Source organism: Canis lupus, chromosome 23 (genome assembly GCF_048164855.1).
Source record: "Canis lupus baileyi chromosome 23, mCanLup2.hap1, whole genome shotgun sequence".
Lineage (NCBI taxonomy): Eukaryota > Metazoa > Chordata > Mammalia > Carnivora > Canidae > Canis > Canis lupus.
The window spans coordinates 31,866,567-31,893,369 of record NC_132860.1 but is presented as its reverse complement, the minus strand read 5'-3'; the positions used below and the strand labels follow the sequence as shown (position 1 = coordinate 31,893,369).

The 26,803-nt window shown below is 48.1% G+C and overlaps 1 protein-coding gene and 1 long non-coding RNA gene across 6 annotated transcripts in view; one reads left to right on the top strand and one right to left on the bottom strand.

The window, feature by feature from the left end:
* Window positions 1-26,803, top strand: part of TENM4 (teneurin transmembrane protein 4) — a 2,813,748-nt gene that overhangs the window by 2,420,249 nt on the left and 366,696 nt on the right. For all 5 annotated transcript variants that reach the window (XM_072794810.1, XM_072794811.1, XM_072794814.1 and 2 more), the window contains 2 exons: window positions 13,200-13,487; window positions 16,770-17,039. In XM_072794810.1, coding sequence (XP_072650911.1) covers window positions 13,200-13,487; window positions 16,770-17,039 — 558 coding nt within the window. The remainder of the gene's footprint in view (window positions 1-13,199; window positions 13,488-16,769; window positions 17,040-26,803) is intronic.
* LOC140615070 (uncharacterized) lies at window positions 21,498-25,584 on the bottom strand. The gene is made up of 2 exons (XR_012015737.1): window positions 25,547-25,584; window positions 21,498-21,874 (listed from the first exon to the last, which is right to left on the bottom strand). It is a non-coding gene; the product is annotated as an uncharacterized lncRNA (long non-coding RNA).

Here is a 26,803-nt window from a genome sequence, read left to right as displayed (position 1 = left end):
CAGAGGTGTTCACTTAGTTATTATTTATTAAGTGCCCACTGTTTGCAAGGCTCAAGGTTTGAGATTCAGTGCTGAACAAGACGGACATGATCCCTATCTCTGCACAGCCTGGAGCATGTAACTAATCAGCTACTTAAATAGAAATACAATGTACATGTCATTTTGATATGTTGCCAAAAAGAGAGGTACAGGATGATGGATTCAATCACACAAAAATTTGTGGGAGAAATTTATAAGCTCTGAAGTACTGTTTAAACATTAGACGTTATCCTTGTTGTCCTCATGTCATTTCCTCCTCTTTGTTAAGGTACTTCAATGATCTGAGCCTCAGTTTCTTCATCTGTAACATGAGAATTATAAGAGTACCTGCATCAGTTAGCCTTGCTGTGTAACATACCACGGCAAAATATAGAGGCTTAAAATGACCACATACTGGTTTCTCTTTCTATGAGTCGGTAATCTGGGCTGGATGGAGCTAGGTGGCTCAGCCAGTTTGACTCTGGGCTCACTCGTGCAGCTACAATCTCCAGGGGTCTCGTGGGCTCGGCCCTGTGTCTCTAGCAACAAGCTGGCCAGCCTGGGGTCTCCTTACATGATGGCTGTTTTCCAGAAGTAGCCCGAGAAGGCAAGCCAAAAACTAAAGGGTTTTTCATGCCTCTGAATCACATTTGCTAATATCCCCTCGGCCAATGCATGCAAAATGGCCAACCCCAGAGTCAGTGTGGGAGACTGCACAAGGGTGTGATGTGGGGAGGTGTCATTTCTACAGCGATCTTCCACCACACCTAATGTCCACAGTTGTCCCCAGGACTTTGTAAGAGACATATGATGCCACACTGGTGGTGATTGTACCTGAAGCTTAAGAATTGCTAAGTGACTATGAACCTGACAGCAGCTTGCTGCCTTATTGGGAGGAAAATATGTTACACAGGAAATTAGTGGCAAATGATTAGCCAAAACAGCACATAAAGTATGACAACATGGCTATAATAATAAGATTATTGCTGAATGTGAAACTGCATCAGACTCTTCCGTGTTTAACCCTGGTATTTTAAAGCAACATGGACCGAAAGGAAATTTTTCAGAAGACTGACCAGGGTGGAAGCAAGGTAAGTGGGAACTGAAGTAGGAGAAGGCAGAGAAATATTTTTGCTGTATAATAATGTAACATTTACCACTCTTGTCTATTGAGTACTTATTTATGCACCAAAGAGCTAAGCATTTCCACGCTTTGCCTCATGTAAGCCTCAAGACAACCGTGTAAGATGTTGAATACTATTCCCATTTTTACGGATGAGGAAATTGAGTCTCAGTTTATTTGTTCTGAGTTGCACAAGAAGTACACAACAGGTTCAGGGTTCAAACCCAGGCTCAAGAAACCTAGTGTTTTAAATGAAATTTCTAGAAAGATAATTGTAGTTCACATGTAGTTGTAAAAAAATAATAGAGATATTCTGGGTATCCTTTACTCAGGTTCTTCCCTTAGTAAACATTTTGCAAAACTTTAGTAAGAGAGCAGATATCACAACCAGGATATGGATACAATCTATTCATTTTATGTGGATTTTCCCAGTTTTACTTGTACTTGCTTGTGTGTATGTGTGGGCTTACTTCTGTCCTGTTTTATCACTTGCAACTTCGTGTGTTCAGGCAACATAGTGGGCGTTTTCATCCCCACAGGTACCCCCTCATGGTGCCATCCTCACCTTTCCTGCCCCCCTGCCCTATCCCTTGCCCCTTGCACCTGCTAATCGGTTCTCCACTTCTAACATGTTTTCCTGTCAAAACTGTCACATAAAAGGAATCAATACAGTATGGTTTGTGATTTGCTTTTTTTTCACTCAGCATAATTCTCTAGAGATTCGTTGTATTATTAGTCATTCCTTTCTCTTACTGAGTAGTATTCCACAGTATTTGCTTTACTTAACCATTTGCCTATTGGAGGATATCTGGACTGTTTCCTGTTCACTGTGATAAGTAGTAAAACTTCTATGAACATTATTTTACAGGTTTTTGTGCGAACACTGTTCTCATTTCTGAGGGATAAACGCCCACAGTGCAGTCGCTGGTTGTAAAGTAATTACATGTTTATTTTCACAAGAAAGTGTCCAACTGTTTTCTAGAGGCGCTGTACTAACTTATATTCCTACCAGAAATGTGTGGGTGCTCCGGTGTCTCTGCTTCCTTGCCAGCGTTTAGAGTTATGACAATTTTTTATTTTAGTTCCTCTGATGGGTGTGTGTCCCTGATGGCCAGTGATGTTGAGCATCTTTCCATGTGCTTATTTGCCATCTGTGTATCCTCCCCAGTGAAGTATCTGCTCATATCTGTTGGCCATTTTTCTAATTGGGTTGTTTGAGGTTTTTTTACTGCTGAATTTGGAGCATTCTTTATATACTCTAGATGCTAGAACTTTGCTGGAAATGCAGTTTGCAAATATTTTTTCCGACTCTGTAACTGCTCTTTTCTTTCTTTTTTAAAGATTTTATTCATTTATTCATGAGAGACAGGAAGAGGGAGAAGCACAGAGCCCAGCATGGGACTCGATCCCAGGTCTCCAGGATCATGCCCTGGGCTGAAGGCGGCACTAAACCGCTGAGCTACCCGGGCTGCCCCGTAGCTGCTCTTTTCATCCTAGCAATAATCTTTCCCAGAGCATAGATTTGAAGTTTGGTGAAGTCTAGTTTATCAATATTGCCTCTTTGGGTTGTGCCTTTGATGTAAAACTTATGTTTCTTGTTTTTTTGTTGTTTGTTCGTTTGTTTGTTTACCACTGTGTTCCACTCTTTCCTGGAGCCTGAGGAAGAGAGATCCTATTCTGGGGGTGGGAAGAGATCAGGCTTCTTTGTGAGGTTCTAAGGCAGAGTTAAGACTGGCAGGAAGCCTCTTGGAATAAGTAAATTCTAGCTCACTATCAGAACAGACCTTCGAAGGTCACTGCTTAGAGGATAAAATGTGTTAGGAGGGAGTGCTGCATCATCTGAGATCAAAGCCTTGCTGGTGTCCACATGGATTCATAGAAGGAATCCAAGCTGCAGACGGAGCATGGGTGACTAATATCCCTTATGTTCCCCTCTAATTCTAAGAACCTAGGAGAGTAGCTAGCATTTGAATTACCTCTGCCTGACCTGTCATGTCTAACAAATACATCCCCCAGAGACCATCCAGGATGATAAATTTAGAAAGGCTTTCTTTCAATGGCCATCTGGACTGTCTAGTTTGGGGCAGGTTGAGCCAGACTCTACAGGGGGTAGCCAATGAAGCCAGAAGGTCTGCAGTTGTCCTGCCTAAGGGTAGAACACACAGTAGCCAAAGGCTTGGAGGGCCCAGTCTCAGGGGCTGGGGCCTATTCCTCACTCTCTGTCCTCCTGCTGAGGGCCAGCCACCTGGCTGCCTGCCCCACCTCCACCCCAGCAGCCTCTTCTTCATTCAGACCATCAAGGAGAATCCCTTTCCTGACAGCACTTATGAGACTTAATTACCGATGCTAAGGTCTTTTGAGGCCTTGGATGAAAGGGATGGGAGCAGTGGAAGGCTTGATTAGGCGTGTAGAACTCTGGGCACAATTAGCTCCATAAGAGACTAGCCCAGCCTTTATCTGTCTCCAGTTCTGTGTGACTTAGAGCAGCTAATTATTGAAATAAAAATTGCCTGACCACCCAGCTGCTGGAAGGAGGGCCCTAATATCTATTAAGTCTGCCTTTAATTATTGGGAATGGTGGCAGCTTCAGGCAGTTAGGGTTTTCCCATCATCATGGGCCTTTCCCTCCACCTCTTTGAGGCTTGGGTACACTGGGATATAAGTGAAATTCTGACAAAGCCACTTCCTTCTCCATTGCTTTGCAACTGGACACCCCTTTTTGGGGATGCCTTTTCTAACAGGCTTTGTCTGCTGCAAGGACCCTTCTTCACTCCTCCCCAAGGGGCTTTGCAATCATTACACCTTATAGAAATCCCAGCCCTTGACAGAGTACTTCGAATTCCGGTGTGCGTGTGTGTGTCTAACATAAAGGCAGTCCTCAGGCATGGCTTACGTATGACCCCTATACCACCCCAATTTGCAGAAGAGAAACCTTAGTTCATGAAGGGAAACATGACAAAGCTGGCAGCTCCTAGCTCTTGCTGGTGTGGCTATCACCAAGTCACAGCCACCCTAGAGCTTGCTGCTTTCTATGAACACAGAGCCATGGGCAGCTCCAGAAGGGCACAAGCAGTTGCTACCTTCACAAACCTGGTGGGCTTGTATGGGATGGAGGAAGTTAGCGTTAAAACTAAGAGACTCACGGTTTCCAGAGCCTTGAGCCTGTGTCTGGTGCCCAGGGAACTGGATTTCTCTTCTAGCTCTCTCCTTGAGAGTGGAGGCCTAAAGCAGGAGCCCCAGGTAATTACAGGTTAAGCCTTGGGCACAGCAGGGGATGTGTGATTAATCAGCCCAACTATCTCTTCACTCTCTCTGATTATCTCATAATGGGGTCCCAGAATAAGCCCATAGAAAATCAAGTCTGTGCAGCGCCCTTGCCTGCTTTTTGCAGAGAATTGGCGCTCTAATAAAACCTGGGCTTTGTGCTTGACCCTTGAAGAGATTTTCCAGGGAGAAGAAGGCCCCTTCCAGGGGGAGCTGGGGGGCAGAACAGACCATTTCTCAAGGTTCATGAAGAAGCTGAGTGGCAGGACACAGCCAGCACGCTGAGGCTAGGGGCGTGGCATGTGCTTCCACAAAAGCCACGTAGAGTTGAGCTTTCAGGGTGCAAGAGAAGGGGGTGTGCATGGGGGACCAAGTGGTTCCCAGGGGTTGTAGCCAACCCCATTGGGAGGCATGTGGATGAACATGAGCACACTCCCTTCCCTGTCCCCCAATTAACTCCTGCACAGCCACTGGGTGTCAGCTCACGCATCACCTCCTTCAGGCTGCCCTGCTGCCTACGACACTTGAGCTGCCATCCCCTGCTCTGGCCCCAGGCATCTCTGGCAGTTGCTCTTTTGTGTTCACTGAGCTGGAAGCATCTGTAGGTATGTCTGTCCCTTTGACTGTGTCTGATCCAGCCCCTTGTCCCCAAACCTCACCCTCAGGAAGGCTTGTGGGATGGGAAAGAGGGAACAAGGACGGATGAACCCAGGCAAAGGTCACTGAGAAGATGAGGGCTTGAACATCTTAGAGTCACTGAGTCATGAGAAGACTCAAGGATATACAGACAAGCCCAAATTCTGTCTGAAAGGGCTGTTGCTGGGACATAGGCACTGGACTTCTTTCCTGAGACTCCAGAGGGTAGAACTGAGGCCTTTGGAAGGAAGCTAAAAGAAGCATTGGTTCCATGCCAGGAAACATAGTCAAAGCTTTCCCTGGTGATAGTGAAGTCCTCAGCTTTGGAGGTGGCATGACCACTTGGGGATGGCACGGAGGGGATTTGGACATCAATAGGGCATGGACCAGATGACCTTTGACAGTACTTTCAGTTTTGAGATAGTAAATGCCACATTAGCTGACTCTAAGAGGTCCCCATTTATAAAGGGGAATCATTGGCTGGAAGTAGCTTCAGAAAGGGAAGAATCTTGTGGAGGAAGATGGAAAACAACATTTATACTCACTCCTGTGGGTTGAGGACCTATTATGTTCTGAATCCTGTGCACGCTCAGCCCTTTTGAAGGTTCTGGGCAGTTCTGGTGGGAGCTCTCTGATCTCAGAATCAGAGGATGGTGCCCACCTGCCCTCAGTACCTGGCCTATGACAAGCCCTCACACAAAAGGGCATGATGGCACCTGTAGGCAGTGGCACCATCTGTCACCTGCTTTCACCCGCTGATTAGGGATGTCCTGGTAGCTGAGCTGGGCACACAGCCACACATTACCCACCATGTTCCCAAGAAAGCCCTTTTTGTTGGCCCACAGCACTGTCTGGGGCCACTTGGAAAAGGAGGTATAAAAGCAATCCTCCCAGAAAGCCCAGGTTAGGTGTAACCTTGTGCATCAAAGGAATTAATATTGCTAACAAGACAAAATGAAAAAGCAAATAGAACATCTAAAGAAATTAAAATAAGGGATGATCTGGGTGGGAAGCAGTATAGATTGTGAGTAAAAGCTTGAGCCTTGGGGTCGTAGAGACCCATGTTTGAATCCTGGCTCTGCTACCTCCTTGCTGTGGCCCTCTGGGCAAGACATTAACCTCTCTAAGTCCTGAGTTTCTCATGTGTAAAATAAGGGTGGATTAGGGGTATGATGAGGATAAAATGAGGTCATGCTATGAAGACCTTGCCCTTAGCCACCATTATTGTAATCACTGTCACTGTTTTTAAGAGCAGGAGATTCCCTAAAGTGACAGGGCCAGAGAAATGTGCCCTGGATGCCAAAACAGCATAGACTTGGAACCAGATCTCTCAGATTTCAGTCTTGGCATGTACAAACTTGGGCATCACTTTGCTACTCTGAGCATCGGTTTCCAAATCTGTAAAGTGAGGGTGACAGTGCCTGGTTCTCTGCTGTGCACATAGCCCAACGCCGGATCTAGCAGAGCATAGATGTCCCCTCCACCTCTGGCAGCCACCTACATATCAGACATACCGTAGAAGTTTAAAACAAACTCTGAAGGGTTCAGGAAAGTAAAAATGTATGATGATTTTATGCACACGTACACAGACGATGCCCAGGTCTTATATTTTGTAGAACACATTTGAGCTCTGAAATATCTATGTGCCCTTCTTGACACACAAGGAACTAAAAATATCACCATGTGCTTACGTTAAGGAAAACTTATAGGACTTTAGTCCAGTAGGAATTCAGTCAATTTCCTGGTTCGTCTCTGGCTGTTTCGTAGGTTGGGAGGAAACCCAGGGTGGTAACAGCCCCTGTTTCCCTGAGGGCTTTGGCAAGGGCAGAGATTACTTGGCAGTGCTGTATGTCTGTTCAGGCCTCCCCGCGTGTGCTCTGAGGCCCCTGCTGGACCCGATGTGAAGGGCCCAGCTTTGCTTCTTGAATTTCTCCCTGCACACCAAAAGCTTTGTTCTCCCCATCTCCCCTTCTCTCCCAGGTCCAACACCTGTGTCATTCTTCCAGGCCAGCTCCTGGCCCCTGCCACATCAGGGCCTCTGAAACCCAGCTGGAAGACACGCTTCCCCGGGGACCTCCCATCCAGGCTCTCTGCCACATGCACGTTTGCATTTTGCTGTCACTTAGATTACAACTGTTCGTGGAAATTGCTTTCTTTCCACCAGGCCGCTCACTCCTCCCCTCTCAGGCTTTCTCTTCAATCCTTCTTTCTTCCCTGAAGGCTGGACTCAGGGAATATGGGTCTCTCTCTGGTTCACATCCTCTCCCGCCTCCAACTTCCATCCACATCGTGGCTAGAACAGTGCTTTTCAAACTGTAGGTTGGCAACCCATCCCTAATCTGATTTCAGCAGAGTAGAATAAAATAGACAACATCAGGTTCTACCCCAGAGGACAGAGTAGGCATAGTTCCTGAAATTTTTGTTTTAGTTAGAAATCTGTAGATCTATGTGTACTCTGGATTGTGAAATGTATTTTTACTGTAGGTCAGAGAAAATGGAAAGTCAGATGTAGACTTCATGTCTCTCCTTCCCTCCAGACTGTCTGGCCTAGCTCACTTCTACTTGACATGTTTGGGTCATTGTTTAGATGTCGCTCTCTCTGGGCAGCGTGCCTTTCTGATCCTCTCCCCACCTTTGGCTCCTCTGGCCTGGGTTAGAGGCCCCATGGTCCTCCCCCTGCCTCTCTCCCTGCCTGACCTGCCCACGTTCTAAAGCTCAAGTGGTAGAAAGCTCATTTGTCTTGTCCCCAGATGCCTCACACAAGGCTTGGCACAGCAGGGTGGGAACTTAGTGTTGAAGAGAAGAAGCAGGTGGGAGAAGGAGGCAAGGGGATGGAGGGATCGGGGAGGCCGGTGTGTTACCTCTGCGCATCTTCTGCTGCACTTAGGACAGAAAATGTACTTAGCCATTACTTACTAAATTAATTAACCTCTGGTATGAGGTATACAATACCTTTCATGAGGTTTAAACATTTTCTTCTGATTCAAATCTAGGCCCTGACATTTGGAAGCCACGGGATCTAGAGCAAGTCACATAATCTCTTTAAGCTCATTATCTCATGTATACAATAAGAGTAAATAAGAGAAAATATAAAAGAGGATATATCTAACCCACATAATTACTGGAGGGATTAGGAATAACATGCACAAAATACCCAGCACACGAGTAGGTGTTTGATAGATGGTGGTGGTTTTATTATTATCTCTTTTCCTATCTGAGATCATACACTGATCACTATCACCACGCAGGTCCCCAGGCCTCCCCACATTCACGCACCTGTTCAGACATTCCAGATCTATCTGAGCCCAGCTCCATGTAAAAGAAAAAAGCCTAAAATGTGGATTTTAGAGTCACCTACCACCTGTATGAACTAGCCCAACCATGATAAATGACTAGAGCTCTTAGGGAACTGTGTGGAAGGCACTGATCACAGGGCTCAATGCACACATGTGTCTTCCGCTCTCCTGTCTGGGGCCCACTCTCCTTCTCCATAGAGAGGCCAAGATGCCACCTATGTCTGCATAAGGAGAAAACAGTGTAGAACTGCAGGTTCTTATCAAAGCACTTGTGGTTGCCCCCTAAGGCTGATGCCCCTGAGAGAGAGCTCCCATTCTGCTCATGTCCAGGACAGTGACCAGCACAAGTCTGTCTGGAACAGATAAATTCCTCTTTGAAGGCACCTTCATGGTGCTTGGGTTTCCTCCGGAGAAGAGTTTCAACCAGCCACATCTCGAGAGCAGGCCAGGGTCTCACACAAGTTACAGGACTTGGTCAGAAATAACAACACATCAATGATGATGATGATGATGACACTGACAGTAGTCATTTTTCAAATTTCTTATGCGTATAGATCCAAGGTACATTATAGTTTTTGAAGCATTTGACAAAGCCAACACCTAACTTTTCCAGAGCCCCATAGCCAGGAGGTAGCTGGAGAAGGACCATGGAACTCATTCTGTCACTGTATGTGGTGGAGGGCTGTGGAAGGAAGGTCTGGAGATGGATGGATCTGGCTCTTGATCCACTTCTTGACTGTGTGGTTTTAAGCCAGTTCTTTAATTCCTCTAAGCCTCGGGTTCTTTTTTTTTTTTTTTTTTTTTAAGTTTATTTATTCATGAGAGACACACACAGAGAGAGGCTGAGACATAGGCAAAGGGAGAAACAGGCCCCATGCAAGGAGCCTGATGTGGGACTCGATCCCGGAACTCCAGGATCATGCCCTGGGCCAAAGGCAGACGCTCAACCACTGAGCCACCCAGGCGTCCCAAGCCTCAGGTTCTTTATCATTAAGAGGGACCACTACAGAGTAGGATGGTGGGGACTAAATGAGATCACCTAACAAAAGCACTTCGCCCTGTGCCTGGCCTGAGCCCCGAGGAAGTGGAAGCTAGGATTCTATTACTCTGATGATGATCACTGAAAGTCAACCAGATAGTAAAGGGTTAGGCTTCCCCAGGAAACAGGGTTCACTCCAGATGCTTTAAATGAACATACTTTAATGATGGGACAGAGGTGTGGACAGGTGAGGAGAGCCAACCAGGATGATGAGACACCCTGATGTCTCTAGTGTTGGCAGGAAACAAGGACCTCCCCTCCCCCTGGCCTGGGCAAGTGAGGGCAGAGAAGGATATTGAAAGAGGCCTGGAAGAGGGGCCACCCAGTGTCAGATGAGTGGACAAAGGACTACAAAGCAGGGAGAGAATGGGGAAGCAGCACTGCCACCTCTTGCCTCCACCCTACTGCCCTATCTCCCTCAGGTGCCTCCCTTAGGTGCGCCCTGTGAAGCCGGTATGTGGAGGCTCAGTGACAGTCAAGATTGAGGGTATCTGAGAAATGGCTGGCAGCTGTGAGGGACATAAATAGAGGGTGGGCATCTGGGAGAAGCGAGGTGCTCTACAGGCAGCGTGAAGAAGCAGAGGAAGGCTCCAGGAGGTCAGGCTAATGGATTTAGGGGCAGGGGGAACCCCTGGTCAGCAGGGTAAGGAGGGACTGAGATGTTTGTTTACACATGAACGTGTGTGGGTGCCTCTGCTGCCCAGCCCGTGGGGGAGGGTTGTGGTGGATGGTGGATGGGTCTGAGCCAGGCTTTTCCCCAGCAAGTCTCCATCCTCCTGCCAGGTCTCTGCGTCACTCTACTGCAGACCCTCACTCCGAGGGGAGCTCCTCTCCTCTGCTGCTTCTTGCATCCCAACCTCTTCCTCCTCTGTTAAATACCAGACCAAGTGTGAACCATGACCGACCTCCCATCTGTCAAAAAATATATACTATTTACTGAATTACTATATTAAGCCTAAAATGGAAAAAATAAAAAGGGAATGGGAGCAAGGCACGTGTTCTTCCTGCCTCTGCTTTGTGACAATTAAAGCCGTGTTTTCAGAGCTGTGTTCTTAATAATCCTAGTTACTAAGCCTTTGCCTTGAAGCCGGTGCCCACGGTCAATAGGCACACACTGATAAGAAGACATAGTCACCCACCAATTTAACAGCCTAAACTGTGTCTCGGCCTTATTAACATATGTTTCTGAGGGGATGTTCCTTCTCCAATTATAACTGACACTGAGCTGGAGCCTTCTAAAGTGTGCCTTTTAAAAATAAAATGTGGGTTTTTTTCTGACGATAATAATGGCCGACATTTATTGAGCACCCATTAGGTATTAGAGACAGTATATACCGGGGACGTGTATTAACTCATTTAATCCTCAGAACAACAGTAAGAGGTTGGTACTGTCTTACAGATGAGGAAACTGAAGCACGGAGAGGTTAAATAACTTGTCCTGGGTCACACAGCTACTAAGTAACTAGAGGACACATCCTTCAAATGCAGGCTTCCTTTGAAATTTTAAAAGAATGCATCTAAGCAATGCTTTCAATTCAATGTTAGATGTACCTAAATCAAACTATCAATATTTTATACCACCTAAGACTGATGAGAAGTAAAAAAGTAGCTGTCATAATTTTATTCATTCATTCATTCAGCACACGTTTCATGAGCTCTATGGATGCCAGGCCTGTCCTCAAGGAACTGCAGTCAAGAGGAGAGGCACACATGGATACAGATCATCCAGGTAGCTGGATGTACAATGATAACACGCACAAATGTGGAGATACCACAGAATTAATGTCCAGGAAAGTTGCAAGTGGCTCAGTGAGAAGGAAGTGAGTTGGGCCAGATCAAAGAATAGCCTTCCACTTTAATCAAGAGACTGGAATTTATCCTGAAGCCTCTACAGAGCTGCTACAGAGGCATAAGCAGGGCAGTGGCATGATCTGGGCTTAGGAAATTCATCTGGCACAGCCTCTAGAGTCAATATCATCTAGTGGTTGTATCCATGTGCCAAGTTCAACTCGTGGGTCAGGATGATGGCTCTACCACTCAAGAGTCAGGTACCCTTGGGCAGTATACTCAACTTCATAATTTCCTACCTGTAATTTGCACATAATTATAGTACCTGTATTATGGAATTAAAGTGGGGTTTAAAATATTATCATATATAATATTAGTGAAAGTAAGTGCTCAAGCATTAGCTACTAATAATAAAAGTATATTGGCTGTTATTGTGAAACCATTGTTAACATTATGAATTATTAGCCACTGGTATTAATGGCTAACATTACTTTAGAGCTTATTGTATATTCTATATTATCATCACCATTATTGTCATTCGGGGGAATGGGTCGGAGGTGAAAGGCCAGAGGGCACAGAGGCTGGGTGACAGTCACCAAACATCCTCATCCAGATTAGACCAGAAGAGTGTTTTGAGTCAAAAGCCAGTATTGAGACAATTTAGGGAGTTATAATCAGCCTTTTTAAAAAGTGAAAGAAAATGAAATAGGAAATATCAGAGGACATTGTTCATCATGCAATAATTTTGGTTTTGTGAATCTTCCATTTTATATACATAAACACACACATTCACATACATAAATATATGTATCCAGTCACAATGTCAGATGCTTTTTCAAATTATAGATTGCAGGCAAAAAGGTTAGAGAGTAGAAAGTAGAGTATTATCATCAGTCTTCCCTCCAGCCTTGCCCCTCAGGTGCTCAGAGGACTGACTGTCCTCGTGTCAGCCAGTGCCAGGAGGCTGAATGTTAAGAAGCCAGAGCTCAGAACCTTGGGTTTGGGCCCCAGTAAGATGATTTGATTTCTGTGTATCCGAAGTCAGGCTCCTTGTCCCAGAATTAATCTCTAAGGGTATTTTGAGAACTAGGTCCCAAAAAATATCACCTACACATCTTGATTGGCTCTAATTGCAACCCTAAGGCATTGTCAGTCTATTAATGTTGGCTTGGCTACTAATGGACCCTGTGGCCTTGGGCAGAAAACTGTGTGGCTCTGGGTCACTGTTGCCCCATGTATAAAATGGGAGTGAAAATAGTTGTCTTATATGCTCTATGGTTATTATGGGGCACCAATAAAATCACAATGTCTGCACTCTTTGAATATCATCAAAAACACATAGAAGGAAGTCTATAGCCAACCCTTGGGAGCCATGATCAAGCCCAAAGATACCAAATGGTGACTTCAGACCACTCTTTGGCTGAGTAAAGTGATGCAGCTTTCCAGGTTAGGACATATGGACCCATTTGAGTGGGCTAGAGAGCTCTTTAACGAGATGAACAGAGTTTCCAGTGGAACCAGGCTGAAACCTGCCCTGGAGAAGGCCTTTTGGGTCTTGAGAGAGAAGAGAAATAGACTAAGTATGACTATGGTCATACTTATGGTCATGCCTGAGTATGGTCATTCATTTCACAAAGTCTTAAGGAGCCCCTACTCTGTGTCAGGCCTTATCCCAGTTGGGGACATGATGGAAACAAACACATGATTCCTGTGTAGAGGAATTATTGAAATCAATGTCCCCTGGTCTTTGTTGTCGAAGACTCGACACCCGTCACTGGAAGAGAGGCTGAGGCATCTCCATGGAGGATGGGCAGAGTAGCACAAAGGGATGGGAGTCATCACCAGAGGCCCGGGGTGCAAGTGCCCCTTTGCCAGTAACATCGGTGTGGCGGTCCAGCGGTGCCCTCCCCTCTCCAAGTCTGAAATCCCGCGTCCACAGCCTTGTAGGGCCGATCGAGGTCCGGGATGGCCCCGGGGATGGCCTTTGCCTCCTGGGGCCTGAGCTCACGCCCTTTCTTTGGCTCCCCGGCTCCAGACCACTCGGCCCTGAGTGCCGCGAGGACCCTGTTCGTGGATGTGGAGGAGCGCGGGCCCGAGGCCATGGACGTGAAGGAGAGGAAGCCCTACCGCTCGCTGACCCGGCGCCGCGACGCCGAGCGCCGCTACACCAGCTCGTCCGCGGACAGCGAGGAGGGCAAGGCTCCGCAGAAGTCCTACAGCTCCAGCGAGACGCTCAAGGCCTATGACCAGGACGCCCGCCTGGCCTACGGCGGCCGCGTCAAGGACATGGTGCCGCAGGAGGCCGAGGAGTTCTGCCGCGCAGGTGAGCGCGGCCGGGGGCTGGCAGGTGCATGCACCTGCGTGCGGCCGATGGGCGGGCAGGCGGGTCGCGCGGTCAACGCCAGGCTCGGCTACTTTGCCTCCTGGATCTGGTGCGAGCCTGCCTATAATCCACTCTTGGTTTGTTCATGTTCACGCGCACCCAGTCCGTCGGCATAAAGAGGTGGTCAGGAGCTGGGCTGCCTGGGCTTGAGTTCAGAACCCCCGGCAGCTCTCCTCCGGCCTCAGTCCTCATCTGTGAGCTGGGCGTGAGTGGCCCCTGCCCCGCTGAGTGGTGGGCTAAACAGGGGCGTGTTGTGAGTGGTGGGCATGCTAACATCAAGTGCACAGTAAGTCGGCTATTGTCATGCATGCATCTATTTAACAAAAAATCACCTTTGTTGCCTCAAGCATCGTCCTGACCTTGAGAGGAAGACTTTTGTTCCTGACAGAGACCTAAACTCTTAGGAATTTGGAGAATATCCTGGTACCTGCCTCCCTCTCCCTCACTTCCTGCATACAGTAGTCACCATCCTATTCGGAAATATCTTTCAAACCTGACCCTCTTTTCATCCACTTTGCCGCTGTCCCAGTTCAGGCCACTGTCATCTCTCCTGGAGGGCCAACCACAGCCCTTTTTACCCAGTGCTGTCCCCTTTGGGCCATTCTGTGCACTGCAGCTAGAGTGCAGTTGGGAATGACTCCCTATTGCCCTCAATCTGAGCTCCTTAACCTGGCATAAGGGACTTTCCCTAAAGCCGTTTTTCTTCCTGGACTAGTTCATCTCCTATCTCTCCACACTCTACCCATTGTGCTCCAGCCCTGCAGACCTACTCCTCATCCCCTACTCTGGTGCTTCAGAGATTCCTATTTTTCTGCCTGCAGAGCGTGAGCCTTCTGTGATGCCTAATGGGTTCCCACCAATGGCTGATTCTGCACCACCTGCTCCCCTTCCACAGCCACGGTTAGCCAGGCAGTGTGCTGTGTAGTTGATCTATGTTTTGGCATTGTTAGTTAATCCTTACAACAATGCCAAGCTGAATCATTTGCCCGATAACACAGGGGTAAGAGGAACTGGTCTCACACACACATACCCTCATAGAGGCAAACACCCACCCAGCTTCTCCCACAGGACTGAGTCCACATGAGAGCTGACCTGTTAGTAAGGCTGCCTCTCAGGCTTGAGAGACGAAGGTCTTTAGCTCTTTTCCAACTTGTGGTTATAGAGCTCAGACTGACAACCAACAGATCTGGATTTGAAGTCTGGATCTTCCATTTTTACTACCCTCAGCTCCTTCACCTGGACAATGGGATAACAGTAATGCCTCCTAATAGTAGGGTGATCATGAGGATTAATGAAGATTATAAATAAAGCACTTGACACAGTGCCAGGCATGGAGCAGATGCTTCATAAATGCAGCCTACCACTAATTGCCATCTCTGGGTCTCAATGAGGGGAAGGTACAAATGGTACCAAAGCTTTCTTCCAACTCTCTTCTGCCCATGCTTGATAGAGCTCAGCAAGCCCTGACTAACCCAGCGTGGCCTGCATGCCACCCTAGCATGTGAGTCTGCAGAGAGGAACCCTCTCTTGCCTTTCTAAAAAATAAGTAAGAAGCATTCCCATCTCCTTGGCAGGCATGGCCGTGGCAGTTTACAAAGTACTTCCCCTCCCATTACCTCCCTAGGTCCTTAAAAAAAATCTGTGAGGGTAGCAGATCATAGACTATCATCCCCATTTTAAAGACAAGATCATTGAGGCTCAAGTGATTGCACCAGCCTAAGATTGTTCAACTAGACGTTGAGTGAGGTGGTATTTCAACCCATGTCCCGGGATCCTCAAGAAAGAGACCAAAAGGACAGCAAGCAAACAGGTCATAAGGACTTCCCACATTTGGTGAAATAAGTCTTCTAAACTCACACTGCGGAAGGTTGGGCTGGCTCAAAGGGATCAGTGGGCCCTTAGAGTCAGCCCTCACCTTGGATTTCTCAGTCCTGAGATGTCTCAGCTCATTCATACTCATGCTAAGACTGGCTGCTTAAAAGGGCAGAGAGGGCAAGCCACATGGAAATTGATGCAGACCTCTCCTCTGAGCTCCCACCCTCTGCCTTTGTGACCGGGGCATCCTCCATGGACCTCCCCACTTTGGACTTCAACCCTTAATCATGGTTTTGGTTGCATCTCCCCCACTTGCCTGTGAAGTAAATCACCATGCCCTACTCATTTCTGTGTGTCGGGAAAGGGCCACAGGCAGCCAGGTTTGGGGTAAAAGTGGGTGCCACCTAATCATAAGGTTGTTTCCCAGATCAGTGGTCTAATTGGGATATGACCCTTGGTGCCTTTGTCTACCCCTTCTTTCTCAGCCCCAAAACATGCATGGGAATATTAGAAATATGGGAGAAACTGTCCTTGAATAGACCCTAAATGAACAGGTGTCTCCTGGAGGCTATGTTTCCCACATTCCCTTTGTTACTCAAATACGAATCCCCAAGTGAACTCCCAGCACCCACCTCTTCCCTGACCTTAGTCCTAGACATCGCCAGACCTTTCTGAGCCCTCCAGACCTCTTGGCAACCCAGCTCTGGCTGCTGGGCTCCCTGGATTGCTCCAAAGCCTGTGGATTCCCGCCACGGACCCAGCCCCCTCTGGCATGAGGAGGCGGAAGGCAGAGCCCATCACCTGCATGAGGCCCACTTTTCTCTGCCAGTCACCATCCTCAGTGTCATGCTCCAGGCTTCCTGACCTGGCCTGAAAGGACCTTCTGGTCCCAGGGCAGCCATCAGCATCTCCTCAACTAGGCATCTGCCCTGCTCAGGAGGGCTGCTTTCTGGCAAGTCCTCCCTGAACTGGAGGAAGAGACCCAAGGCTCTATTAAACAGACATCTATTGAGCCCCTGCTTTGTCCTGGGCATAGGGATTTAGGAATGAGTATGGCATGGTCCCTGTCCCTCTTGAGATCATCAGCAGTGAAAGGATCTGTCCCTTCATTCTACCGTGCAGGATGACCTGGGCTAAGGACTCTCAGAGGGAGCTTGGATGCAAGAAGCAGTGGATCCCACACAGGGTGTAGGTATTGGGGGACTTCACAGGGAGGTGCCTTATAAGTTGGGCCTTAAGGGATGTGGAGGAGTTGGGCTGGTGGGTGAGGGCCAGAGGAGCCATTTAAGGAGAGAGGCATGTGTGTGGAACATCATGTGAGCTCAAAAGACAACAGGGAATCCTGGGGCACAGGGTTGGGTTTCTGGTGGGGAGACCCTAACCAAGCTCACCCACATTTCCTCCCAGGAGCCAACTTCACTCTGCGTGAGCTGGGGCTGGGAGAGGTGACGCCCCCCCATGGAACCCTGTACCGGACAGACATAGGCCTCCCACACTGCGGCTACTCCATGGGGGCCAGCTCCGATGCCGACATGGAGGCTGACACCGTGCTGTCCCCTGAGCACCCTGTACGGCTGTGGGGCCGGAGCACACGGTCGGGACGCAGTTCATGCCTGTCCAGCCGGGCCAACTCCAACCTCACACTCACTGACACGGAGCACGAGAACACCGAGACCGGTGAGTGGCCCACCTGGCCTGTGCCAGGCGCCTGGGTTTTGGGGCAGGGTTTTTCATTACAATATTGAGTTTCTGCTCCGTTGCTTGGGGCTCTGGTGAAGCTGGTGAGAAATTGCTTTGCTCTCAGTGGTCAGAAGTCAGAGCCTCTTGGAGAGTTACACAAAATACCCACTCGCTGGTGACACACCAGATGTTGGGTCGTTGTTGTTTGTTTTCAGATCGGGGTAGAGGGGGTGCCTAAGGCACAGGGTTGTTCCTTGCAAGGTGCCTCCGCGTGGGGGAGCAGGGCTAACGGGTCCCCAGAAGCTTGCTTTCCATCCCGCCAGCCAGGTCTGGTCCTGCCTGAATCCTGCTCAGTGTCTGGCCTCCAGGTGCTCCACAGTCCTGGGCAGTCACCACTGTCCTATGCTGGTTAGACAATGGCCTTAAACAAAAACTTTTGGAGTAACTTAAAACTGGAGGGTTTGCTCCAGCTTTGCCCTGATCTCATCTGCAGAGCCAGGGACATGCAGTCTCTGGACTCTCTGTCCCCCTCTCACTTCTGCAGCCCTTCTTCCAAGGCCCCGGTGATGTTGTGGGAGAAACAGCTGGTTCACATGCCCCCTTTTTGAGGTGGAAGAAAGGGAACCTGCTTTCAGAATTTCCCCCTTTCTTTTTGGGACCTTGTTGGCAGATGTCTGGGTAAGAGGCAAGCTCCCTTCTCTGGTGCTACTCTCTGGGCAGCTTTGAGGATGCAGGTCAGGACCAAGGAGGCAGCTCCAGGGTCTGGCAGCCAAGTCTTGGGGAGGGTGCAGAGACCAGGCACAGGGGAGGAGAGAGCTCCTCTGCCCAGGGGAGGAGAGAGCTTTTGTTTCTCAGAAGTTTCCTGAGGGGGTCTGCTGGTGCTTCCATACTGGAGTGAGAAGGGCAATGTGAGTGAAAAGTGACCCAAGCCAGACATCAGTGCCCCCTACTGGTTTCCTGCTCCAAATGCAGGATCCTAGTGACTTGTCCAGGATTCCCCAGAGTCAGGATGGGAACCAGGTCAGAGGTGAAGGCTTAGGCTGTTTAGTCTTTCAAAAGGATGCTCTAGCTGGGTTATGAACAACACAGTCCCAGATTTGGAGAAAGTCAGGAGACCAAGTAAGGGCAGGGGCAGGGGCAAGTGGGAAATTTATTTCTTGAAAGAGTCAGGGGCAGCAGAGCTCCAAATATCCATTCTGCCACCAGAGCTTGGAGGTTTTCCTAGGGAGCCTGTGCACCAGTCTGAGGGGTGGGGGGAAGTAGTGCCTGGATACTGGCGTGGCATTGTGCCCCTCCCTTGACTCCCAACCAACCCTGTGAGGGGGCCAGTGACCTCAGCACCTGGAGGAGATCCCCCTCTCTGCAGTAAAAGCCATCTGTACCCCTTCATCTACCTTCCCACCAAGGCCCAAGCCAGCCAGCAGTCCCTTTTCCTGCCATTCCAACCATGCACAGATCTGATGTGTAAGGCCTGTACAGAGAAAATGGTGTCTGATTAGGAGGCAGGAAGCCTCAGTTCCATCACTGACCTGGAGTGTGGCGCTGGATAAGTTGGATCCTTTCTCTGGACCTCTGTTTCCTCATCTATAGCATAAGCAGTTCAAACTTAATCTGCATTTCCTATATCTGAGAATGTTCATAGTTATTAGGTTGGGGTGGGGCTGACAGCAGGAAAGTGCTCTGTGGTCAAATAATGTAGGAAACACCATGTTGAATGAATTTAAACCAATTTCTTTACTGCAGGCCTTCTCAGAGCCTTTAATCTATTAAAATGTGCCAGCTAATGGGTAAATCGAGGATAGATAGATGCAGCATTCCCCCAGTGGATTTGAGCATGGAACCCTTTGTTCTCAGAGCATCTGATGGGTTCAGTGTTCTGATGAATACATTTGGGAAATAACTGAGCTGAAGAACCTGCAGGCCCTTCTGGATCTGGGCTTCTATGATTTGAAGCATTCAGATGAAAGTGCATGAGAAGAAAAGGAGAGTAGCACCATTAACAGTGAGCAGCAGGCCCGAAGCACAGTGCCAGTTCTTTAGTTCTAGCATCTCATCTCCCCATCGACACCCCCTTTGAAGTAGATTTTCTTACCCCCATCACACAGAATTAGGAACTGTGCCCTGAGAGGTTAAGATCCCGCCAAAGTCACACAGCTAGCAAGACAGGATTTGAATTCAGGCCCACATGGCTCTAAAATCTTTATTCTTGTAGCCCTGGTGACACTGAATTTCTTCTGCAGCGGAATTCTTAGGTTGTTTGTTCTTGCGAAGGCTGCTTGCCATGGTGACAAATGATCATTTTTCCATAAAGTCATGACAGAGTGAGGTGCATACCGCCCACGTTATTGTATATTCCCTGAGAGCTGAATTACAGCTGAATTAAGCCTCTGTTGGGTGATAATGGCACAGTTGAGGAGCCTGAAGAGCTTCGGCTTTGATAATGGGGACGAGAAATGGCTGCCTGCGTCCGCCTGGCCAGGCTGCCTTTTCCTTCTCATCGTCCGTTTTCAACACTGGCTGCCACCCGCACTTTACCCTTGCTGTCTTCAGGGAAGATGGGCAGGTGAAGGAGGTGGGCTGCTGAGTCTAACAAAGATCCCCTGGCCTCCACAACCCTCCCAGGCCGTGACTCCCCAAGCCCAGATGCCCACAGGAGGCCCAGATGCCTCCACGTGCTTGTCCACGTGCCCCTAAGTGGGATGTTACACTAAACATTTTGCGATACTTAGGTCTAAATAGTGACAGTAAATCATCCCGACAGTGCCTGAACCAAAGGAATGTCTCCCTCTTATCTGCTGATGAGGTTGACAGCACGCTGGTTCACACCACTGTCTCCCCAGCTTACAGCTGAGGGGCCTAGGAGGTAAAGATGGAAAGAGCTGGAGCCGGACCCTACACAGGGGTCTGGTTCTGTCCTGGCTACTCTCTCTCTCCCTTTTCCTTGCCTGTCTCATCTCCATCCCCCTCCCCTGCCCTCCTCTCTTTGTCCTGCATTCATCCCCAGCCCCAGTTCTCTTTCTTTGCTGAAGAGGCAGGCAGGTTTTACCACCAGAACAGGGCTCTCTCGCACCAGGTGCATTAGCCAGCACCTTACTGTGTGGCCACTTTTGAGGAGTACCACGGAGCCATACAGAAGGCCCACCATGTGTCCAGCCACTGCTCATATGTGATTGCCTTTAATCCTCATGACAATGCCATGGCATTCCCATTTCCCAGGTGGATAAACAGAGGTTCCAAAAAGGTCAACTGACCTGAGATAGACTGGTCAAGTCAGTGACTATGACTGGTCAAGTCAGCAGGTCGGCACAGCTTGCGATGAGAGTCAGATCTCTCCCATCCCAGAGCCCGAGCCCTTTGCATATCTCCATTTGCATCAGTAAGTGTTGGCCTTTCAACAGAGGCCACCAAAAATGTGTGACTAAGTTCTCCCAGATCCTCACCAAAGGTGAAATGCAAAGTAACCCCCAGGGACATCTAGCCACAGGAAGGAACATCCACTCTGCCTCTGCCTCCCCACCCGGCCTTGCATTAGTCAATAGTAATTGTCAACAGTATTGATGGCGGTGGAGGCTTTTGCTGAGGTCACAGTGATGCCGCACGCAGCTGCCATCAATAATAACTTTTATGGGGTCCATTAAAGCCAATTTCTGCCCTTGAAGGTTAATGTCAGCAGCTTTTATGTCACTGCTTAATATCCAAAATAAATACAGAATTGACTGGGTAACATAAACACAAATCTTCTGCCCCAGGGCTGTCCGGCAGAGCCAGCCCCCAGGCCTCTCCTGCTGAAGTGGGCCCAGCAGCCCGGTGACAACCAGGAGAAGTTGGCATCGGGCCAGGCACACAGTTGGCATTCAATAAGTGCTTTTTAGAAAGCAAAGGTTATGATCTGAGCTCCATTCCCAACCCCGGGTCTGGCTGATGCAGTGTCTCTGTTGTAGATTCCTATTGTGATTTGTTCCACATCTAGCCCAAGCTCCCTCAGCATGCCGGGCATGGTTCTACCATCAGGAGTCTAGAACAGCAGAGAGGTGGATCTATGGCAGATGTCCTTGGGTCTCCATCTATAGTGGTGGGATAGCAGGCACTGCTGTGGGGTCGAAAGAGCATCAGTTATGGAGTCTAACGAGGAGACCTGGCCTCATATCCTGGCAGAGCCGCGTCTGGCTCTGAAACCCTGGGCAAGTCCCTTTACCTCCCTGAGCCATAGTTCCCTCATTGCTGAAACAACACAGCAGTGGGTACCAGGGGCTGAGAGAGAGGGAAGTGGGGGGGGTTAGTGTTTAATGGATGCAGAGTTTCAGTTAGGGACGCTACAGAAGTTCTGCAGATGAATAGTGTTGACGGCCGCACAGCAATGTGAAAGTCCTTAATGCCGATGAATTGTACATTTAGCACTGGTTTAAAGGGTTGTGCATGTTTTGCTACAGTAATTAAAAACAACAACAACACAGAAACAGCATATCATCTTCTTTCCTTGACATGTTGCTATGAGTCTAGGCTACAACATTTGCAAAGCATGTGGTCTGTGTTGGTCCTTAATTGATGCTAGCTATTATTAATTTTATAAGGAGCTATAAAATGACAGTATAAGTAGCCATTGGTTTTACCCAAGGGTGCCAAGGCTCATCCCTTTGTTCCACTCATGTTATATACCTAGGCTTCAAGGCCAAGTAGGATTTCACCAAGCATCAGGGATCTGAGCGAGGCATTCCCAGTGGAGGCAATTGCACAAGCCAAGGCTTAGAGGCGTGTGAAGACACATGGTGGGTCCGGGAAACAGTGAGAATTTACTCTGTGCTTTAATCCCAGAGGCAAATTGAGAAATGCATCTAGAAAAGAAATGATGAAAGAGAATCACAGTTACCCCAAAATTGTCACACAGCCTAGGTGTCAAAAGGGAAATTATTGGTTAACCTAATTAGGCAGCCAAATTGCTTATTCAGAGTCAGAAGATTAGGTGAGCATCTCCAAAGCACAGTGAGAAAGAAGCTCATTACCAATTTAACTCAATTTATCCTCTACCCTCCCTGGCCCCATGCTCATGAGACTTGGTTTAAAAAATCTATAAGAATATCTATCATTAATTCCCTAAGTGGCCAGAGTACTGCAGCTACCCAGCCATTGTGTGCACAAGGCTCCATTTTCTAGGATAAGAAGCCTGGCTTCGTTGGCTTGAGTAGAGATTGGATGTCTGCATTCAACTACTCTTCTGTTTTGTGAGCTGGCCTGCACTCCTTCCCAGGAATGCAGAGGAATTAGGGGATTAGACTCTCTGATTAGGCAGTAAAATGAGGGCTGTAAGGCCCTGAGTTCCAAAAAGGATTAGAAAGGACCTACTAGAGAATCTGGGAGCTAGAAGCACCTTAGAGACAACAAGCCTATTGACTCTTAACCTTTCTTCAACTTCCAGCTGAGGAAACAGATTAAGAGAGGCTGGGTGACTTGCTGAAGGTTGCACAGCTAGCAAATGGCAGTGCCAGGGTTTGAGTCCAGATCTGCCTCTCCCCAGTGCCGAGTATCTTTCTTGACCATTGTGTTCCATGGTTTGTTCTGTTTTATAGAAACATATTTTTATTAGTTCAATATGGACAAAATATATATGATCAGGGAGGTGATTCTAGCTATTTCCAGAACATAAAGTTCTTTGTCGGTATTGGAAGCTTGCAGGAAAGAAACTGAATCCATAACATGTTAGAACTGATTTGGAGCTGGAGGTCATACTAGGCCACTCTCTCAGATTGTGACATGCTGGATAAAATACATTTTTTTTAAAGATTTATTTATTTATTTGAGAGGGAGGGAGAGAATGCACATGTACAAGTGGGGCTGGGGGAGGGACAGAGGGAGAAGCAGACTCCCTGCTGAGCACAGACCTGATGCAGGGCTTGATCCTAGGACCCAGAGACTATGACCTGAGCTGAAGGCAGATGCTTTACCAACTGAGCCACCCAGCTGCCCCAAGAAAAGACATTTAAAGTAAAGATCATAGAGTGTTGAGAGAAAAATTGCAACGAGAAGGTATTTGAGAAGGTTTAATGGAAGGAGTGCTGGCCCCTGGGCTTTGGAAAGGGGTGGAAAAGACTAACAGCAAAAAGGGAGAAGAAAGGGTGTTCTGTGTACACAAGGTGTGAAGGTGGACAAATAGAAGGTATGTCCCATGAGGCTGGAAGATAGGGGTGTACCTGGGGGTACGGGGAGGCTGTGCTCAGAGGGAAGGCTGGAGAGTTAGCAGGATGTCCTGTCATTTACCGACTCTTAATTGAACACGTACTACATGCTAGGTACTAGTTTAGGTATTGGGGTTCCACCATGATCAAAACAGACAAAATTACCCACTCCTCAATGGGGAGACTGATGATCAACAAGTGTGAAAACGACATGATGCAGGGTGTTTCAAGATGATAAGTATTATGAAAAGGGGGATAGGGAATTCCAGGGGGAGAGGAAAGTTGCAGTTCTAAATATCGTGGCCAAACAAGGCTTCACCGAGAAGGTGACATTTGTAGTAGACATGGGAGGGAGTGGTGAAGATGTCTGGAAGAAAGGTGATTCTGGTAGAAGGAAGAATAGGTTCAAGAGCCTTGAGGCAGAAGTGTGTCTGTCTTGTTTGAGAAGTGACGATGAAACCAGTATGGCTGGAGTGGAGGAGGAGGTCAAAGAGGTGACGTGGGGCGAGGCCGTTGCATGGCCAGCCACAGGAGCGTCCTGAGCTGATGCATGACAGGCTCTGACTAATGCTAGCACAGGAGCATTTTGGAAAAGCTATGTTGAGAGCAGACTCGGGTGGGCTATGTCAAAGTAGGAGACTCTTTCTATGATCCAGGAGAAAGAGAGTGGCGCTCAGACAAAGAGGAAGCATGGAAGCCGTGAAGATGGGATCTGGGCCTGGAGAACGGAACAAGCCACTTCTTCCCTGATCCACCCAGGGCCTTGTAGCAGTGGGGAACACCTCCAGACTCAGGTTCTGTGACCAAGATGGGGCTCCTTACTCTCAGGGAAGGGCCACGTTTGATCCTTCTTCTAGCCTTACATCTCCTTTGGCCCAGCTGCAGGGTCCTTGAGCTCTGGCCTGTCCCACACCACATCCCAGGCTCTCTCATGGTCTTGGTCATGAACCACACCCCTTATTCATCCCTCATACTGCACCCCAACCTGCTGCTGACCATCCCAGTCTCTTACCTTGCTGCCAGGCTCCCACTCCCAAGCCTTGCCTTACCTCCCACATGAGACTCTTGGCACCATCTTTTTTTGTTAATAATCTTGGCTTTCCTTCAGACGTAATTTCAGCCCTCCCTTCTGCTCAGTTGCCTCAAACTGATGCGAGGCCTCCTCCTCCTAGCATCACACCTGCTAGAATTGCTTGTGATCTGGAAGCCAGTATCCAACAGCCACTAACACTGTTGTTCTTGGGAGTTGCTTGTTAGAGGACTTTAAGAAGCCCTGGCCCAGTTAAAACGTGCCCCAATCCACTCCCCACAGCTGTGCTCTGTTGCTCTCCCTGGTGGGGAGAACATGCTAATACAAGAGTGCCCTGCTTCTGACTGGGGAAGAGGTAAAGAGAGATAGGGAGATTCAAAGCTATGCTAAATTAAGATAGATTGCATTCTCGAAACTAGGTTAGGACCTGCTGTGTGCACAGAGGTTCAGCAAACCACAGTTTTGCTTTCAATTTGAGCCAACATGATTTTCAATTCAATGGAAGCAATGATGTGCACAGTGACATACCTCCTACCAGAAGATGTTTCCCAGGCCTCTTTTTTTCCCATCTGTAAGTTAAGCTTTGTCCAGGGAGAATGGCTCAAGGAGTAATTGGTGGTGGGAAAAGAGCTCCCTGCCCATGGGAGCCTCGTTCCAGTGCCAGGATGTGTGGGATCCAGGGACAAATCCGGTTTCAATTTTAGGTTCTGTCACAGGTCCCAGTATGAACCTTGAACAAGTCACTTCTCCCCTCTGAGCATTAGTTTCCCCATCAGCTAGATGGGGATTTTGGAATCTCAGGCAGCAAGATAACTTGGAAGGGGAACAGACTTTAGAGTTGAACTTGGAATCTCAGCTTAGCCACTCAGCAGTTGGATGGTTTTGAGCGACCTACTAAATAAATCTCACTGAGTCTTGGTTTCTTCCTCTGCAGCATGGGAGCGAATAGGTGCCTAGCTCCTAAAGTTACAACACATCTGCAAGGTGACTGTGCACACGCAAGAATCAGCAGTGTTTTCTAAATTGTGGGTCAGGATTAATCCTTAATAAAGGCTGTGGCTCAGTACCATCATTTAGGGTAATAATAACAAAGAGAACAGAGAGGAACAGAATAGAGTTCCTAACACATAGGTAGGTAGGTTGTTTTGTAAATTTTTTTATTTTTTATGGATGAGGTTTTTTAAAAAAAAATTCTGCTTTACACACAGCGTCTGTACGAGGTCATCACATACAACGTTTTTCTTATGGAAGAGTTGAATTAGAAAAAATATGTTTAAAAGATGGTACTTAGCTGGGAGCAGAACCTTGTGCATGCCAGTTCTCTCCTTCAGGAACCCCTCAGCTTGAAGATTCCATAATTTATGATGTCATAGTCTTGTCCAAAAACTGTTGACATTGTATTTGAGAGGGCCCCCTTACTGAGAATGAATATAGATTTGGCAGGGCCTCATGATTCAATTGGGCTCTGGGATCAGATTGACTTGCCCAGTGTCACATAGCTCATATAATAGGAGAGCTGGCATCCCTGGTCTGTAGATCTCAGCCATCTCTCCTATGACAATGGCCAGTGGGGTGGCTACTACTCCCTAGGGTTGCTGTGAGCTGTGAGGACAGCAGGAAGAGCTGACTTAGGAAGTTACAGGGGGGCTGGAAGAGTCATCCCGAGATTCACATAATCAGCTGAATCTTTGCTCAGCACACAGGCAAAGGCGGGAGGAACCCAGGCAGATGTCCATGAGTACCGTAGGCAACTAGCATATCGAGTGAAATTTGGCTTCCCTCAACTCATGGATCCTTATTACAAATTTTTTTAAAAGATTTTATTTATTTGTTTATGAGAGACAGAGAGAGAGAGGCAGAGACATGGGCAGAGGGAGAAGCAGGCTCCCTGCAGGGAGCCCGATGCAGGACTTGATCCCTAGACTGGGATCACGCCCTGAGCCAAAGGCAGACGCTCAACTGCTGAGCCACCCAGGTGTCCCCCTTATTACAAATTTAATTACACACTAATCAAGCCAGGCAGATTGACCACAGTATAGAGATGGCTTTCTTTCTTTTGACTTTAGGCTGGAGAGAAACATGTGGAACCAAGTATGAGGAAGGGCTCCTAGGAGATCATGCAGGACTGATCGATGAAACATAGTGCAGAGAGATGAAGGGTGGTTACTCGCAGGATGCAGAACCAATCTCTGTGCAAACCCCACAGTGACAGGTCTCAGAGAAGACCAGCCCCTCCCCCAAACACTTCCCAAAGTGACAGACCCAACTGCTTCTGATGATAGGGAGCAGCAATGGTGAAAAAAAGAGCATTAAACTAGCAGTCAGAAGCCTCAGATCTGATACCCAGCTGTGTAGACTGTTCAAGAAATAGCAGAAGGGGGACGCCTGGGTGGCTCAGCGGTTGAGCGTCTGCCTTCAGCTCAGAGTGTGATCCCGGAGTCCTGGGATTGAGTCCCACATTGGACTCTCCGCAGAGAGCCTGCCTCTCCCTCTGCCTGTGTCTCTGCCTCTCTCTCTCTCTCTCTCTCTCTGTCTCTCATGAATAAATAAATAAAATCTTA